Source organism: Colossoma macropomum, unplaced genomic scaffold, assembly GCF_904425465.1.
Source record: "Colossoma macropomum unplaced genomic scaffold, Colossoma_macropomum, whole genome shotgun sequence".
Classification (NCBI taxonomy): Eukaryota; Metazoa; Chordata; class Actinopteri; order Characiformes; family Serrasalmidae; genus Colossoma; species Colossoma macropomum.
The window spans coordinates 24,545,399-24,565,070 of record NW_023494790.1 but is presented as its reverse complement, the minus strand read 5'-3'; the positions used below and the strand labels follow the sequence as shown (position 1 = coordinate 24,565,070).

The 19,672-nt window shown below is 38.9% G+C and overlaps 1 protein-coding gene across 2 annotated transcripts in view; it reads left to right on the top strand.

Annotated features, from left to right (window-relative positions):
* Positions 1 to 5,484: 5,484 nt before the first annotated feature.
* The window catches only part of afap1l2 (actin filament associated protein 1-like 2), a 48,164-nt gene continuing 33,976 nt past the window's right edge, over positions 5,485 to 19,672 (top strand). For both annotated transcript variants that reach the window (XM_036572712.1, XM_036572714.1), the window contains exon 1: positions 5,485 to 5,695. In XM_036572712.1, the coding sequence (XP_036428605.1) occupies positions 5,680 to 5,695 (16 nt within the window). In that variant the 5' untranslated portion in view covers positions 5,485 to 5,679. The remainder of the gene's footprint in view (positions 5,696 to 19,672) is intronic.

The following is a 19,672-nucleotide window of genomic DNA, read 5'->3' as shown; positions in this document are numbered from 1 at the left end:
ACTGGTGGGGGGACTGAGGACAGTGGGAGCCGCTGTGCCGCTCCCATACTGATTCAGAGTGAGGGGATTACCCCTCTGCCTCTTGAGGATGAGTAACCCTGAAGCAAAACAGCTAAAGCCTGCGCTACCTTCAGTCACACCGGATTTTATTCTGAGACGCTGCATTGCAAAATGGGTTCTGACATGTCCCTCGCTGAGATCACTACAGGGGTTTTCCAATCTGTGTGCAATTCAAGCTCACACTATGAACACAGTGATGACATTGCTGCAGGTATTCAATAGACGGTGACAGAAGGTGGCAATCCCCGAGGAACTTGCTACACTGAAACTTATTATTTAAAATGGCTATATTTTGCATCTTGTTGCATTGTAGGACTTCTTATGAGGTTATGTGGAATTATGTATTAAAAACAGTCACAATTTATGTTTACATGACTATTTTCCATTTTTCATCTCTCTTTATTCCTTAGAATTCAACTGTGACTTTAAGACTGTACTGTACCTTGTTCAAAAAGTAATCTGGGCTGAAACACTCCAAACTAAGTAGTCTGAGTAGAATATACTGGTCAGGGTGCCTGGTAATGATTCAGTTTGCCAGACAATTGGTTGTAATTCCAGTCATCCAGTTAATGTCACGCAAAACTTTCATTGTGATATCACTCATCATCAGTCAAATGTATCTAAAGTTTCCATTATCATGCACGTTACGAAAAAACATATTGCAAACATGAGAGAATTTGTCAGTCCAAATTGTTTTCTTCAGTATATAGTCCTACATTCATGACAAAATATATGCATTTCTGTTGTGGTGGAAACGTAGTGCTAGTAAAGGAGCTGAGTTTTAAAATAAACCTTACAGGAACTTTATTTTGCCTTAAATGTCTCAGTGCACAGGGCAGTAGAATTTCTCCTAACTTGAGTGAAGCTCTGTCCTGTTAAACGATGTTAAACAGTGGTAGTCTAGGAGGCAGTCTCCAGTCCAGTGTTGGCAGCAATAATTAAGTAGCCTACAAACAATGGGCCTCATTCACCAATATCTTCTCAATTTTTTTCTTAAATTTGTTCTTGAGAAAGATCCTAAGAAAAAGTCCACATCAGATTCATTATTTGTTCTTAAACTACAGAAGTGTTCTCTCCTTTGTGCTCTTGAGTGTGTGTAGATTCTGTCTCTACCTACAATCAAATCCCAAATAAGAAAACAATGGTGAATGTCAGAATCTTCATAAAAACTGTTTAAGTGGATTTTAAGAAGAAATTTCTTCTTAAGAACAACTGGTGAATGATGCCCTATGAGAGGCTCTGCAACTAACCCGAACAAGTCATTTTAGTTGTTCAAAGAAACATCAACAAAACAAAACAAAAGGAGCTCTGACGAGTTAGGGAAATCACCACTAGATTTAAGGTTTGGGCCAACTGGGAGAGCAGAGAGGATTCCTAGAATGCTATGCACCTCTCCCCGGCCTTTATTTAATTAATAAATTTGTTGCTTGTTGAGATGTGTAAACGTGTTGATTGTATTTAATTGTGTACTTTTCAGCTTAATTAGTGTGTCTAAAGTCGGCACCCTCTTTGGGTAGTGTTTTCAGATTGGTGACCTTCCCCATTCCCCTGAGAATGAGTAGTTGACCTCTGCTGTTCACAAAGAGAAGCCAATAGCTCAGGCCTTTGTTTTGGCATCGATTTTCTCAGATATGCACCATTTCACCAACAAAATAGCATTGTGTTACCTTTCTGTGTATGTAATCTCATTATGCTGCTTCGATTTTGAGTTTCTGCCTCATCGTGTAGGTGTTCCAGGTTTAATTACTTCAATGGAAAAGTGTTTTTGCTACTGATGCTGCTTTGGATGATGACAACACCACCCATATTTGGACAAACCCCGCCCCCTGCTCCGGTAGTATTGGTGGTGGCCCAGAACAGAACAGCAGAGGGGGGAATCACCACAGGATTATACTTATTTAAATGTTTATAGCTACTTTAGGTCATTTTAGTTTGTTACTGGTCATTATGTCTGGTGAGATTTGAATCTGACAGGTCTTGCAGAGTTTTTACTGGTCAAATATTGGTATTTAGTAGTATATGGAAACCCTGGCGGATACATATATATGCACTGTTTTTAGAATCAGAATCAGAATCAAGCTTTATTGGCCGGGACTGCTTACACATACAAGGAATTTGGTTTTGGTTACAGGAGCTCACAGTCCACACTATCAGACAAACATTTACATGTAGTGAACAAAATAAAATAAGATAAAACATGCATTCCTACCATCACTCACTCATACACACACACACACTCACACACACACACAGTCATACCTGTAAAACTTACATTGTGCAAAGTATGTGTCTTAAATTAAAGTGATGAGTGCAGCAGCAGTTAAAGGGTGTATAGTGGCAAAGAAAGAAAGGGATAAGTGGGGTAATAAGGCAGGTAAGTAAGATGCTAGAAGAAACACTGGTCTGAGACAGTAGTTTCAGAGGATGGAATGTTGAGTGTGATACTATATACCAATATATTTAGTAGTGCATATATTTTTACAATGTATCTCTAAAAAGGCCTTCATGGTGGAGAGGTACATGCAGGGTGCTGAAAGTGTATTTTATAGATTTACGACTGTCTTAGCATTCCTGATTTACTGGTCATTTTGGATAGTAAACAAAATGACAATATGTTGTAGACACCGTAACCTCTGGTTCTTATCACCACCACTGTAATGAAGTCAGAGTCTGCAAGTGTCTCTAGATTGAATTATTTTACATCAAACCCCTCTGAATCATTTCATTTTTTACTTAGATTGTGAAAAACTGGACAGATTTCCCCTTCAACAGAGTTTATATGCCACATCAAACTTTTTAATTTAAATTTGGGCTTTTAAATATCTGGGTATTTGCAGGAGGTAGCAAGGTATTCATCATTCAGTGGACAGTGAAGCTGCATTTTCATTGCTACTGGTTTTCTATAGTTAGCAGCAGCCAGTTCACAGTTGATGACCCTTCTTTCCAACCACCACAAAGTGGTTTACCCAGGGGGAATTAGAAACCGCATGTTTGCTTGCAGTGTGCAATTCGACTGACCTGCTTATCCGCAAGGAGAAAACAAATACAGCACGCTATCAGTTGTATGTCCCTCTGAAACTCCTGATTCGCAGGAAAGTGCTTGGTGCGGGAGAGTTTAGATGGAAACTTTCTTCAGCCCCCATGGGGTTTTGCAGAGGGGTCAGCTTCTCAGAGCATGTGACTCTCATTCACCCTGCTTAGAGAGGAAGACAGCTGAGTTCTCACACGACTGACCAATGGACACATGATAACAGGATGAGAATATAGCCTTGTTTGACCATGTTCGCCTGTGTTCATACCATAATACTCACAGAGGCAGATTCCTGGATTCCTGGTTGCAGATTGTCTTAAATGGTGATAGTAATTCATAATTGGAAAGTTTAATCACTCTAGGCTTAAACTGGGTCTAGCAAACCGGCCCGTGGTGCGCTTACCAATGTGGAGACTGGCCTGCATGGCTGGACATCACATCGTCCAGGAGGTTTGTTGATGACTGGCTATCTCACCTTCCCCGTTTAGAGTAAGTTTGAGAAAAAGGAGAGAAGCCTGAGGTCAACAAAACCTGCTCTGCCTTCAAAGAGTTTTGTGAGGAATGTGCAGGGCCTTCTGAAATCACCATGTGGGCTAAGGGAAGGAAGCAGCACACTGCAAAAGTCGCTTATTTATTTACATGACCGGGGGGCTTGGACTTCTTCTCAAACTCCTGCATCATCACTGCGCTGCTCGCCCGCGTTCGCAACCAACCAACGGTTCTCCTCACAGGAGATCTTGTAAGGCGCATGCGCAGCGCATTCCTGCCGTGTTTTGCCCAGGCCGCGATGCTCCCAGGAGTCGCTCCCTCATTTTAGGTTTAGAAACTCTCCTCCCTCGGGCAGAAAGCGGGGGCTGCTTTCTGGGAACATGGACATTCTCCTTCCAAAATCAAAGGAATAATCTATGGAAAAGAAAATAGATTGGGTTAGTTTGGTTATTCATATAATAATGCCTCTCGACTCCCTTCCCTTTCACTGGCAGCACCGATGAAGCAGCCCACAAACTATCGCAGAGGCTCCGAACAAGTTATTTTAATTGTTCAAATCGGCAGAATCTATCAACAGAACCAAAGGAGCTCACTGAACATCTGACGAGTTGGGGAAACCATTGCTTCTTAAAGGGGAACTCCACCAATGTTTCAAAAGTTCCACATAATTAAATGGTTACGATGTAAACACAATCATTCAGAGTGGTTTGGTGTGAAATGCACCGTCCTAAAGAAACTGACCCAATCAGAATTGTTCACAGTGGTGGTGATAGGAACCAGACGATATGGGTTCACGAAAGTTATACACACATCACAGAAAGTTATACACAAATGGTTATGAATATACTGCCTGGTGCCTGAGACATTGCTTTACAGTACTCTGTAAAAATGCAGCTTTTAAACAGACAGTAAGTAACTAGGTTAACTTGAAATTTTGAGTTCACAGAACTTGTAATATTTTCTTGTACTGTAAGAAATAGTAAATAATATTAAGTGAATAAAAGACTAATTTATGTTTTACATTTGGTAACTTATTTTTTTTAAGTTCCGTGAACTCAGCATTTCAAGTTATCCCGGTTATTTACTTTTTTAAGTTTAAAAGCTGGCTTTTTTACAGTGTAGTTTTGTGATAAACCTTTGGCCTTAAACGTTTTGGTAATCCATTTATTTTAATCCTTTAATGGCAAAGGAGTACATGCAGGGTACTGTAAGGCAAACCAGTCCCTAAAGAAAATTATTTCAGATTTCCCACTATTTTACCATCATCAACATTACATAAACAAACTCAGAAGACATGCACAGATTCACTGGTGGTTTAGAAAGTAAATAAAATGTCTATTTTACATTGTAGACATCTGTACCCCTGGTTCCTCTCACCACCATGTAAAGAAATCAGAGTTTATAAGTTTCTCTACAAAATGAACCATTTCACATCAAACCACTCTGACTGACTTTATTTATTTCTCAACCACTTACTTATGCAGAAATTTTTGAAAAATCGGTGGAATTCCCCTTCAAGTATAATTAGCACTAGTGAATTGACCTACAAAGACAGGCTAATAGCTAATAGCTCAAACCTTTATTTTGGCACCAGTTTCCCGGATATGTTTTATTTATTTTACACAAATAGCTTTGTATTATTATCTTTCTGTGTATGTAATCTCATTATGCTGCCTCGGTTCTGAGTTTCTGCCTCATCATGTAGATGTTCCAGGTTTAATTACTCCAAGGAAAAGCGTTTTTTTACCACCGATGATGCTTTGGATGGTAATAACACCACCCGTGTTCAGACAAGCCCCGCCTCCTGCTCTTTGATTGGTCAGAGACATTCGGGACTGCCTCGAGAACAAACTAAAGGCCAATCGTTTGACGGGCGGGTGCGGTTTGCTGGAATACGGGTGGAAACAGAAAGAGCTCCGCTCAGCTCGGAGTCTCGCTCTCAGCGCGTTAGAGCTGGATCCCGCTGAGGGTGAACGGGGCTGTCAGAAGAGCCTCCTCACCTTCACCTCGGCACAGGACACAAAACTGTGGACTGCTTTATTACAGCCGCTGTCAGGGACGAGGAGTTCGGCGAAAAGCAGTTGCTGGCGTCTAAAAAAATGGAAAAGCACAAAGGTAAGAGAGAGATATTGCACTGTAAGTGAACTTTTCACTGATGTTTGCTGAAGGTAATAATGAGGAGCTGCGAGGACTTGTGCTTTGGTTTACCTGCTCAAGTACAACAACAGAACTAAGTTAAATAGGTTAAACTTACTCCCTCAGTGAGCGTCTCGCTGAGGAACTGGGGAATCAGACTCGCTCAGTACGTCCAGGTTTATACTTAAGCAAACCTCGACTTACTGTTTCGGTTTGAGACGCAGACACACACTGACATACAGTTCAGTCATTTTAACAGTGTATTGTTAAAAACGATGGCTCTTCAAGTGTTTTTTAGTGAGTCCTATATAGAACCAATTCATTCTTAAATGGTTCTTTACTGGGTGAAATGGCTCGTCAGATGGGTGGGAAATGGGTTCTTTTGTTGTTACAGGCTTGACATTGTAACAGTAGAGGAACCCTCTGTGGTGCTATATAGAACCATACAACAGATTCTCCATCAATCAAGAATCGTTTCAGCATGCAAAGAACCATTTAAGAATGAAATGATTCTATATAGAACTCATGGTTCTAATAGAACTAATGCCTTTACTAAAGAAACATCTTTATTAAGAGTGTAGAGAACTTGTAAATGATCAAGTAAAGAACTTCTTTCATGTTTGGGATTAAATTACCTAGAACAGTAGCTCTTCAGGTAAATGTAGCACACCTGTCAGCTTCAAATGGTTAAGTAGGTTAGCTGTTACAGCCAGTCACAAAGATGTTCACTGTTCTAGATTCATCGAAATAGTCATCCTAAACTAGTGCGCATTAAAAATTTCAGAAAAAAATCTTCCTGTTTCTGGCAGGAGTATGACATTTTTTTACTTAATATTAAAAAATAATGACTTCACTTTCTTGAAATAAAGTCATCATTTTGACGTAGTAAGTCAAGATCATAAATACAAATCTGATGTACTGCTGCCAGAAACAGAGACACAGAAAACAAACACAAGCACTTTTTTGTCCTCTGCCTGCCAGGAATGAGTTTCCAACAAAAACCTGACAGGACGCCACCGTCTGGTTGTTGTTCGTTGTTGTACAATGTCAACATCTTCTCCACTCCTCCTCCTCCTGCTCCTTTGTGAGAGTAATTAGCGTCTGGGACAATAAGCCACTGGAGCTATCCTTACACTAGTGGACTGAAGCCCAAAGTTTTAGTTTTTGTTTCACGTTGACTCTCCTGCTCCAATTAATGCCTCTCACAGCTCAATATTTACGATCACTTTTAAAAGAGCATGTAAACAGCTTTATTAGAGACAGCCACTGGAGATGGAAATGGGGTTTCAGCAACAACAGTCGTTCTCCCAAGATTCCGTGGATGCCTGTGGTGAGAGTTTGATAGGAGGCGGAATGTAGGCTGCTAATACTTCATTACACACAAGACCGTGATAAGGTTCTCCTCAGGCCGCTCTCCTCAGGCGGGAAATGTGACACTGCACTGTGCTAGGATATCTCCTGGGCTTGCTACTGTATGATGATGACAGCACTTCTCTAACATTAGAGCATTAGTTCATGAGCAAACTGGATGATGTGTTGAAATGTTTGTGTGCTTCTGTCTATGAAAGGCAACAAAGCAGTGAAGTCTGTGCACATCAGTGCATAAGTTCTCTTGATTGTTTAAATTATAAAGGACTTGGAACAGGGATGTCAGAACTTCCCCAGGAACATTTTCAACAACGGAATGCAACTGTGTGGAATCTGAACAAAACAAACCTTTGTCGCGAATCAAGACTCAACCTGTCCTAAACCGTTATCGTACGAGTTTCGGTTCGTAATTCCACTTCCTGAGAAGGCCACTCCTGTGTTTTGTTTTCGTTTTCTTTATCACAAAAACATGGCAGTCCATCTGTGTTTGTGTTTAAGGTCAAATGGAAGGAGATGTTTTTGGGCAGCTTGGATTTCTGTCCTCATTATACAGTCCCATGACTTGGAAGGTGTGTCCTGCTAAGTCACAAATTTAGTTGCAATGCTAACAAATCTCTGTCATACCTCATGCGTTGGAGTACTGAGACTACCATGTTGTTATAATTTTATTAACTACTTTTTCCTGTTTATTGCATATAGGGTTGGTGGACATCATCACTGAGGCTGATTGCAAGCTCAGCTAAACACAAGTTTATTAAATGGGTGGTTCTGGTTCTAAAACCTAATGATCTATTCTGGATACATATGACTGCACACGTTGATTGAATTTTGTATTAATACGCCAAGTTATTAAATAAACAATGCTATTCATGGATAATCATTGACCGGTGGCAGCCATAGCCTACCATTAACAAATTACATTACTTGAAGTTGTATTAATAAATAAGTGGAGTGTTACCATTAAAAATAAATTATATATTGAATATTTTCCTGCCATTTTATGAAAGGAACACTTATCACCATGCCTAACTGTGGTAAAATCCCTGTAATACCCAACCCCAGATGGCTTATTGCTTTATTGAACTATTATAATGTCAGTGGCTAAAACATTACTTAGCTGCTTACCTCCAAACTCTGAGTGCATGAAGCCTTTCACAAACCCGAGTAAACTTCCTGTCTATGTCAAACTTGGTGTCAGCTTGCTGAGATGGACTAGTATGCTGTATTTGTGACATTGTTTCGTTTTGTTTCGAAATCAGCTGATTTGCGTTAGTGCCACGCGCACAGAGGGCCTGAATGCATGGTAATGATTTAAGGTCACACTTTTTGTGACTTTTCAGTGTAAGTCAAGCTGTGTTGGGAACAGGACTACAGTTGTTGTGGTCAGGGCCTGACTGGAGGCCCTGCCTCTTAGACAGCCTTTGTGAATTTTGTTGTTGTGAGATAAGACAGGCAGAGGGAGGGAAGGAGCAATAGAGGGAGGGAATGAGATGGACGGGAAGGAGTGGCATTTTGAGGAGTAGTGCATAATATTTTCCATGATAAAGCATTGGGGGGTGATGTTTTCCACCATCATGAGAAGCTTTGTTTGTGCACCACAAAATGCCACAAAACTGTGTCTGGCATCACAGTGGTGTTAACACCATTAGGCCTGTTTGAGTCTAAAGCTTGGGTACTTGGTCTAAAGGCCTCTTGAGACCATACGAAAATATATGGTCTGAATTTTGGGTTTTGTAATATGAGGTTTAGTTGTGGGTCATGGTTTTGGACCTTTGACAAGACCGCAGTCTTACATGAGTCAGGATGCAGTGTGAGTGAAGTATCGCTGTTAGTTCTGGCGTGCTCCAGGTTCTGGACGTGAAAGTACTGTAGCCTTTTTTCTTACAACACATGGATGTAAGATAAACTATGTCGGAATGTTAAAACCAAAGATTTAAAAACCTGGTGAAGCTCAACTTTCTGGAGCCTAAAGACAATGAATAGTTTTTTTAATCCTGGTCATGATCATGCAGGATTTTAGAAAGTGGCACACGTTATCTGACCGATGGTCATCTTGATTTGAAATTTAAATCTGTGTTCTAGCAAAAACCAGATAAATGTTTCTCAGAAGCCTGTTTCAGTGCAGCCTTGTTGGGCAGCCATCTGTATAAAATCATCTTCCAGCTTGTTTTGAAGATGTTTTAGTATGACACATATATTTGTATTGATAATATTTAAAAATGCATATATTTAATAATATTTAGAAATTTGTTTTTCTGGAAATCAAAAATAGTGTTTCATATCTAATGCTGCAACTGTCTAATATTTTCATTAAATATTATTCATGTTCAAATATTCTGTAAGATTAAGAAAAGCTCAAGACATTTCATTTTAATGATTGAATGGGAAAAATCATATCATTTTTATTGTTATTATTATTTTTCTTAATAACAATATTCACTGTTCATTTTTCTTTTTTATACCATTGCATATATATATATATATATATATATATATATATATATATATATATATATATAATAAATATAAAAATATATATATATCTATATACAGTTAAGGTAAAGATTTATTTTCATAGCAGGTAGCGTAACATGCTAACCTGGGTGATCCTGCCCAATCTGGCAACCCAGGTTTTTTTTAATTTCCTTAGGTCAGCTGCTGGTAATTAGAGTTGTAAATCCATTTAATTTGTTAATTTTGGTTCACAAATTGAATCGTGACCTTTAAATCGATGCTGGACGATGTAGACTGTGACATAGCATGCCATGATAGGAAGCTTTACTAACACAACTCAGTGTCACATATGACTGAGACATGTGAGATGTAGTTCAGCACCTCATGCGGCTGAGATGTTCCCTGCTGCAGCTTATAGAGGAGACTGGATGGTGTGTAAATTAATACACAATGTGTACTTTTCTTATCTTGCTGATTTCCTCCATTTCCGCCCTGTCTCCTTTCTTCAAAGAAGGCGTGCGGAACCAGATCTCACCCTGGGGTTCTGTCTGATACCAACATGTTTCCAGACCCACCCGTGGGCCTTGCTGTCCCGGTCAGGGTTCAGAGTGTCAGCTCTTCAACAGGGCTGAAGGAGACTCGGGGATGGCCAGTGCCTCTTAATAAAGCCAGCCCTTGTGCTGGGTGAGCAGATCTGAAGAAGAAGAAACCAGCCCTTTTTTCATTGTGTGCATCAGCCTTGAAATTGAGATTCAAAGATTATCACCCACATTGTGCTGACTTTTGAAGACAGTTAAGAGGCTGCTTTCTCTTATTAGTGTACACAGGCATCATGGCTTAGGGGTGAAAGAAGGATGTCTAATAGGATTGGCCAGTGTAACAATACGTTATTGTTATTGTGATGAATTATGTCACAGTACGATTTTCTGAGTATGCTAAGAGTAAACTGTACTTCTAGAACACTGAACAGCTGTGTGTATCATAAAATAGAGCATGTAAACAACAACAACCAATGTATAAACTGCATAGTAACAAGTATTGGATTGGATGTTAACTCATAATTACATATTTCATAGGATTTGTTAAATGGTGAACTTTGACTGCTAGAACTAGAAGTTTGGGTCATGAGTGGCAAAACTCAACACATCAAGAAAAATATCCACCTTTACAAGAATGCTAATTTTTGTTAGCAATTTAATGGCATTTCTGATAGTATGTTAGCACTAAGCTAATATGATGCAGTTTAACTTTTCTTTGACTAATCTAGATCAAACATGTTTGACACTTGACATGTGAAGCTTGTAAAAGATATATATACTTTTATGTAGCAGTTTTACAATAATTCCTTCAGGAAAAGCCCTGGCATAGAGCTGCTTCCTTTTCCATTTATAAGACGTGACTGCAACCCTTTGGTCAGGCAGCTGCTCTCTTTCACTGTCGGCAGTCTATATAGGACTTCCAGAAGGCCTAGAGAGAGATTTTTTAGGAAATTGGTCCCACCTATTGTAAATCAAAACATGTTTGGTTGATTCCACTACCAGTTCCTAGTTATGATAGTGCTATTTAATCTGAGGTATAAGGCCTTCAGTCCTGCTCCTGAACACTGCATGGCTGGATCTACCTGGATAGTTTAAATACCCCAAACATGATTATTCTTTTGAATAAAAATATATTTTTTTAGTTCCCAGAAACCTTTACGCCCTTTATGAAGGCCTAGAAGCCCTGAGGGTTCCTCTCTGCATCCTCTCTGCCTTTTTTAATGTGCCGTTGCTCTTTTGCTAGTGCACTTTTTCTGTTCCAAAAGGTTTGTAAGCCTCAGAATAAAACAAAATTTAATCATACATGTGGTATATCATGAAAATATCTTAAAGTATTATCACATTTTTGCCATTTTACCACTCTTAAGCCACAATCACACCATACTGTCGCTACTTTCCTTGCAGCAAAAAAAAGATGTGATTATGGGCAGTGTTGATGCGATGTGTGATATGACTTTAGAGAAAACGTATGGTTAAGAAAACTGCTAACGTGTTTTTTTGTGATCAGTAAACAAATATGTTAACTGAGGATTCTAACATTGTTTTTTTTTTTTGTTTTTTTTTCAAAAAAAGAACATATCATAGCCTACCGTCTTGTTTTGTACTGGCTCACGTTTCAAAAGTTCACAAAGTCCAACTAGATGCAGAAACATCATTAACCAATACCAGAAGCAAATCTTTCTCATGTTGCTGCATCCCATTCAAAAGAATTGGCTTTTACACCAGGCAAAGTGTATGCACGTTCAGTCTGACCACAGCTTCAGTGTCTAAGCACTTTGCCTCTAATTACTACACACAGCAGATGTCCAGAGCCCTGATGGAGGCATCAGGAAGTGAAACTGCCTACCCTCTCTGCACCACACAAAAGGCCAAGTTAATGACCTGTTAGTTTGATCTGAGCTGGGTTGAATGTGGCTCAGTTTGATGGTATGATCTGTTCTGTAGTAGCCGACTATCTACTCTAAATCTACAGCAGTGTATGATTGAAGCGTGGAGAGTGTGATTGAGAGGTGGTTTGGTTGTTTTAGGCTTATCTCCCATTGAGAGGGAGGTCAGTGGTGATTTGTTCACAATAATAATTGCAGCCTGGCAATGGCAGTGTTATTGTAGAGTTTAAGTGTGCCAAAAATATGTGGCATGTGTGGGAATACAATGATTGCTGTAGTTCTGAGTCAATAATGAAGTCTGCGCTGCTCATTCACTTCCTCTACTTAAACAGCTTTATCTGAAAACTGCTCTGAAACAAAGCCATGTATTGTCAGATTAACTGTCGGTTGGTACACATGCTGTTCTGTAATTATTCCCTTTGTAATAATAATAATAATAATAATAATAATAACAATAAACATAAGTTATATTTGCATAGCGCTTTTTACTAATGCTAAGATGCTTTAAATGGCTTAAAACACATACATACAGTAATAGCACCCAAACAATATACTGGTTAGCTGATAATATTGACAGATATGACGACCCGCAGATTTTAAAGTTTAGCCAGTAACTTAGCAGGTTCCTCTTAAAGGAGCAAAATCTTGGGAGGAGAAAAAAGAATCATCCCATCCATCATCTAAACCGCTTATCCTTCTGGGTCACTGTGGGGTGCTGGAGCCTATCCCAGCTGTCATTGGGCGGAAGGCAGGATACACCCTGGACAGGTCGCCAGTCCATCACAGGGCAGACAGACAGACACATGAACAGAAATCAAAGCCACATTATGGTTATCTCTGGGTACAAATGTTTAGCATTATTTAAAACTTTGTAAGTTTGTGCTATTTGAGTTAAAGAAATTTAAGTTAACAGCTGAACATCATATCACTCAGTAAGGCCCTGTCTAACTATTGGAGTGTAAAATTATAACAGCAGATATTATTGCTTATCGGATATTTTATCCCCTTGAAATTGGGATCGATATCGATCACAAGTTTAATTAATTCAAAAAACATATATATCTCAAAATGCCACACATATGAAAGTGGTAGTATGATGTCAGTGCCTTTAGTATTTCAACCAAAACATTGCTTTCTCATTTTTGTTTGACTTTCACAAGAGAAACTTTCACTTAAGGTATTAGTTTGTCTCTTTCTATTTCTATTATATTCATTGTCTTCCTTATGGATGCCGTGCTTGCCGTCTGAAATCTTTGTTTCATAAATGCAGCGAATTAACTTAAGACACTGATTGTGTAGTGATGGCAGTAAAGATGTGGGAACTATCACAGAATGCAGTTTATGTTCTTGTTTGGGTGCAGTCTTTTCTATGCTTTGCTGAACTGTGCATGCCTGTCCCATTTTAAGTGCCTTTGGCTAAGCTTGAAGACATTACATTATCCACTACTTAATGGGATTGTAATGGCAAGAAACCAGTACAAAATAATCAAGTTATTTTGAAGTGTAGGTTTTCCCCTTGATTTGAACTTCATTGAAAGCCCTTTGGTGGCCAAAAGAAATAAAGCTATAATGCCCCTGACAGAGGGATCTTAGTCGTGTCTGTCATCAACCTGTTATCCTTTACTTAGCCTCTGAAGTCAAATCCACTGCAGCAGAGTGAAACAGAGGTGAGCCAATGAGACTCTGAAGGAATGTCCCTCCAGTTAATGGAACAAGTGTGTATGTCTCCTTTGCTGCACATTTTATCAGGTTATATAGAGGTCATGTTCACAGCACCTGTTATCAGTACAATGCAACATGGAATCTTTGTCCTGAAGTCCAGTGTAAAGCTCCTCATTAACTTGCGACATGTTAGAGATAATGTCTTGCAGCTTAAACATGCTTTCTCAGTGTGTGTAGTATTAACCAGAGGCATGGTGTGTGTTGTTGGGCAACGTTACCTGCTTATCTGCCAACAGCCTGTAAAAAGGGAACACCTTAAGCAATATAGCAGCTTTTCCCCACCCAACAGTACACATCATATAACCTTTGCTATAATTGTATATATAAAATTATAAAACAGTGAGTTCCGACCAGTCTGATTGGCTGCAATGCATTCCACCCATGTTGTCATATACTGTATGATAACAACATGTTTTTTCACCTGTATCATTCTGCTGACAGTAACAGCAGTGGTTGCACATGCCACCTGTGGTGGAACTACTTTTTGGCAGAAGATATTGCCAAAAATGAATATAACATCTTTAATAATTATGTCTTTATTAGTAGAGCTCTTTTCATACCAAAGGCAGCTCAAAGTGCAATGCTGAACAATATTAAAAACATACAGTACTATGTTGAAGTCAGAGCTCTCTTCATTAATTTCTAGTCAAAACAGCTATTAAGTACAAGTTAATCATTTATCAGTCTCAAGAGTAGAAAAAAGAAGCAGAAAACATATTTAACAGAAAGTTACACAGAAGCCTTAGAGCTTCCATTCATTTCAGAAGACTTGCTTTCAGTTTTTCATAGAAATATGCAGGAATATTTTTCAACATCCCCAAAATTCAGTCTTAGAAGTTGGTTGCATTTTCTGCTTCTTACGATCCAAGTAATTCCAAACACATTCAGTGATGTTGAGGTCTGGACTCTAGGGTGGTCAGTTCATTGTTCTGAGAACACCAACAGCTTCTTTGATTTGCAAATGTTCTTTTTTGTTTGCTTGCTTTACTCAGTAACGGCTTCTTGACAGCTACACATCCTTTCAGACCCATAGTGTTGAATTGTCTTGTCACAGTGGAAGGATGAACAGAAACACCTGTGGATTTTTTTCAGTTCTAAAGGAAGAGTGGAGCTTGATTTTCTCCTCTCTCTCAAAGATGAAACCTTTTAGTACTATTTATTTTGTTAGAAGTCTGTTTTTTTCATTTAATATCTTTCATTATTTTTAAATTATGTTCCACTTTCCCTTTCCTAATGCAAGTGGATTATCTTATATCTAACCTCCTCTTTTTGACTGGAAATTTGATAAATGAAGGGTGGTGGTGAGGGATGGACTTATACACTGTTCTGAATATACATTCAGTGGGGTCGAAAGTCAAAGATCACATTGAAAATCTGGGACTTTTTTCAAAATAATGTTAGTAAAATGAATAGACTAGTAAAGTAAAGGAGAAAAATTCAAGATTTTGCACTGTTTCTATATCACTGTTCAAATTTAAGCAGATTTGTGATTGAACGTGTTAAGGCCCTTGTAAAAAAGGTCATATTTCCCTTCTGTTGAAGTATGTGTTCAGACGACACCCTGGTGGATATGATTTACTCATCAGAGGCTTGTTTAAGTTGTATTAAGTTAGAATGCAAAAGAAGCATTTTCACTAGTGGACTCAGGCTTTTGGACCTCCTGTATACATATATTTCTAAAGCATCATTGAATTTTAATGTATACTGAAAGAGAATCTATAAAGCCAACAGTGGTCAAAATACTAATCTAACCTTCTACAGCAACGACACAGTTCTTGTTAGTGAGAATATATTCTTACTATGTGGCCAATATAACTGAAATAAAATAAAATAGGTGCCTCTGTCCAGTCACTAACTGTTCCTGTGTGTTTGAGGGACATGCATAGATCCATCTGTGTAACATTGAGACTTGAGCGACGCGTTTCACTGGCACACTTTGCAGTGTGACTCACTCACAGAAGTGAACTCAGATCCCCTTTTAAACAAAGGCCACATCCAAAGCCATTGCGGCTTCGCCAAGGCCGTTACTCATAATTATCATCTGTGCAGCAAATGTCCATCACGAGCAGATATGCCAATTTTATGCCTGTGAAAAGGCGACCGTAACTAATAGACGTCTACACTGAGAAATGATGAGAAGGAAACATGGACGTGAATGTTATTTTGAAATCTGCACACCACAGCATCAAACAGAGCCCAGAAACAGCAGCAGAGAGAGCATCCGAGCAGCAGGGCAGGAGAGGTGTGTGTGGGAGGGGGCAGCAGGCTGGGGAGAGGGCTTTGCAATGGTTTAAATCAAGCAGCCACTGGCTTTTATGCATGTGGAGTGTTTGTTCGAAAAGGAGAAGAGGGAGAGGCTGAGTGAGGTCGTTATTGTTGGAGCAGGAGGCACTCGGCCGCATCTGTTCCTGTTTTGCTCCCCTGCAGACTGCATAGCTCTGCTGGAGCAGGTTCAGAGAGCGCGGCTGAACTCGTAGCACAGCCAGCACAGCAACCGTGGACTTAAACCTGACCAGCGAGGCTACTGACTAGGGTTGTAAAAATGCATCAGTGCACCATGATGCATCAATCTGAAGGTGGTGATTGAATTACATCGATTCTGGAATTGATTACAACCAGTTATAAGTCAAAGCGTTTGTGCTCGGTTTTTAGCCAAAATAACATTCTCTGGCTGTTTATCAAATGTAAAAACCAAAAACAAAGCATGATGTATTGTTTTCATTATTTGAATTCCACTGTGGAGTAAATAGCTCTTTGAGTCAAATTTGTGTAGAGATGACACAACATTTTTCCTGTCCGATATCAATACCGATATTGTATACCGATACTCTCAGGAAGAAACACACAGCCAACAACACCACATTGGCCTGGTATCGATACCCAGCGATGCTGATTAAAATGATTCTAAATTGTTCCAAAACAATTGAATTGAATTTGAAATGTTGTGAAATTTAAGATTTCATGATTAATTGAATCATTGGTGATACTTTCCTTGAACCCTGTCACCTCCTACCCTGCATGCATTGCCAAAACACGTCATGGAAGAAATCATGTGCTGTCATAGTTTGTCACAACATATTATGCCCAGTAATGTAACGGTGTCATGTTACTGTTGGCAGATGTCATAAAGTTTGATGACACGAGAACTACATAGCAAAAATTAGCATTTGACATAAGCTGCTGTGACATCAAATATTATGACATCAGTGTGACAATTACCAGTGTCAGTAGCACAACACTGTTATGTTACTGAACAAAGTCTATCATGACAACTAATGAGAGCATATGACATGATGTTTATGGCATGATTATGTCAATGTTATGTAGGATGGTTTAAGTATAGTGTTATAGTGGTAATTGTTTCTTGAAGAATTGTAATTGAGTTTACACCTTTTCTACTGACTCACACTGGCCTAAAGTATGATGACAACATGTTGCACTAATGGAGCTATCCAGTCTAGCACAGTGGCTAACACACACTCAGACTTCACAATAGTACAACCTAGAGCGCAGTTGTGTGAGGAAACAGTGGTTGTCCAAAGCGAATATTTAAGAGGATCAGAGTGCAAGGCCAAGAGATGATAAACTATCATAAAGACAGGGCATTGTTTATTAAAGTGAGTTATTCATGGGATACAGTACAGCTGCACCCAGTCTTTAGCCAGAGTAGTCTCTCAGGCCTGTACACCAAAATGCTCTGGCAAAATACTCAGCATTTCCGTAAGACATTCAGTCTGGTCAGGCCTGGTCAATTCCTCTTTTTACTTTGGTCATATGAGCCTAGTACTTATTGATATTTCAAAAAAAAGCAAATTGATTTTGTATTTAAAAGGAGAAACATTCAGCTTATGTCAGTTTTTGGTAGCTAAATTGAAAAAAAAAAATACTATTATAAACACTTTATTTTGAGGATCCACTGTAGATGCCTTGTAAATACCTTAAACTGACATTCAATTAATTATCTATTAAATGCAAGTTAACTTGGTTCAGATTGTATTAAATCTAATCCTTAACCAAAGCTAACTTTAACTGTAAAAGGCAATTTCACAGCTTTTTGTTGGAAATACGCAGAAACTTACTGACTCCTATTTCTTTATGACGATAGTGGCAGGAACCAGGGGTCACAATGTCTGCAATGGAAATATAGCCCTTTTATTTTCTTTCCAGAACAATACGAACCTACACATGTTTTATATGTAATATTGATTATGGTAAAATAGTGGTGAATCTGAAAAAAAAAAATAGTCTTAATTTGTCTTACATATATGTGCATGTACCTTACACAACAAATGGATTTTCATCCATCTTTTTCATCTAAAATATGTTTAAGGCCAAAACCTTATCTGTGTCTGAGACATTATGCAACATCATATCCATTTCATGTTATAGCTTTTTGTGATGTAGCTTTTAGAGTCAGTAAACACTTCTGATGTCTGGTTCCTTTCACTACTGCTGTGAATGCACTTCTGACCACTCTGAATGACTTTGTTTACTTCGTAAAGATTTGATTGTGCAGAATTTTTGAAAAATCACTGGAATTCCCTTTAACTTTAACCTAAAACATAACGTAATCCTAAATCTGGCCCTAACCTTGGCTATAACCTCAACTCAGAACCTGCATCTGCTCCTAAACCTGACTCTAACACCTAACACTGCTGATAATGAACTGAGGTTCACCAGATCATGACTTTGTTAACAACTAAAGCATCTGTAGATAATCTATAGGGGACTGTAAAAATAAAGTGCAGCCCTAAATTGCACTGTAAAATACTGAGACACTTTCAGACATTTTCTGTTAAATGTTGTCTGTTTTAGAGTTAAAGTACATTATATTGTTCTTTTATGTGTTTTAGCTGACGCTTATTGAAGATGTTCCTCTTCTTTCTGAATGAAATAAAGTGCCGATGTATTAGGTTGGGTTCCCACCCATCTCACCCATAACTAGTGTGCTTTCTGAACTCATGATTGTACAGGGCCTAGCCAACAGGAATGTTTTGGCTGCATTTGATAAGGAGTAATTGTGGGAAATTGAGTTTTCGTTGCAGTTTTTTAGCAAAATCTGATTTCCTTTAGCCAGTAGTTTAATCCTGATTGCACAACACAAATAAACTGAAATGCATAGACTGGAGCCAGAGAGCCAGACCATGATCCTGCGTTCCAAGTTCACAGCGTAAGGCCCTACACGTTGTTCAAAGACCAGACTGGAGTTTGTACATGTACCAGCTGTCAGAGTACATTGTTGAGAATGCCACAAGCAGTGATACATTACTGGCTTGTTTTGGTTGACTGACAGTTCAGTAGAGCTTGAGTCGCTGGGCTTGTGTTTTACCACACACACACTGTTTGACTGGTGTTTTGTGTTAAGTGTAGTTGGGTGTGTTCATGAGGACTTTGTGAAGTGAAGATTCTGCACTAACTGTCAGAAAAAAAGGGAGAAGAGTTAGCTCCATACAATTTATCACTGCACAAGATGAATCTTCAAAGAGGCTTGTGTGCTTCTCTCTGATGGAAGTCCTCATAATCTGTCTTTTAAACTTATTTATTGAGAGAGTAAGTACTCTTAGGATCTCTTTTAAAACCAACATATAATCCCTTTTCATTGGTGACTACAATTGCAGAAGGGCAGTTTCTTCAGATAAGTGTGAGAAATGATGGTCCCTGTGGGCAGAATCTGGTTGATCTATAAAGGGGTTTGGATCTCTGGTGTTCCAGGATGGAATTCCTGGTGATTGTTCTAGTCAAATGAAATTCATTAGTCACTTGACACGTTGTGATGGAGCACTGAAAACACCAAACTGTGTTGGACCTTCCCATCCCTGACTCTAAAATATCACTCTCACTGGTGGCTGAACAGTATTTTATAATACTATTCCAATAAGTGGATAATTAGGTGAATAACTTTTTTTTTTTTAATTTCCATAAATCCATATTATTCTGGTAAACCCAGCTTCTGTAACTAAAGACAATGTAGAATAAGATGAGAAATA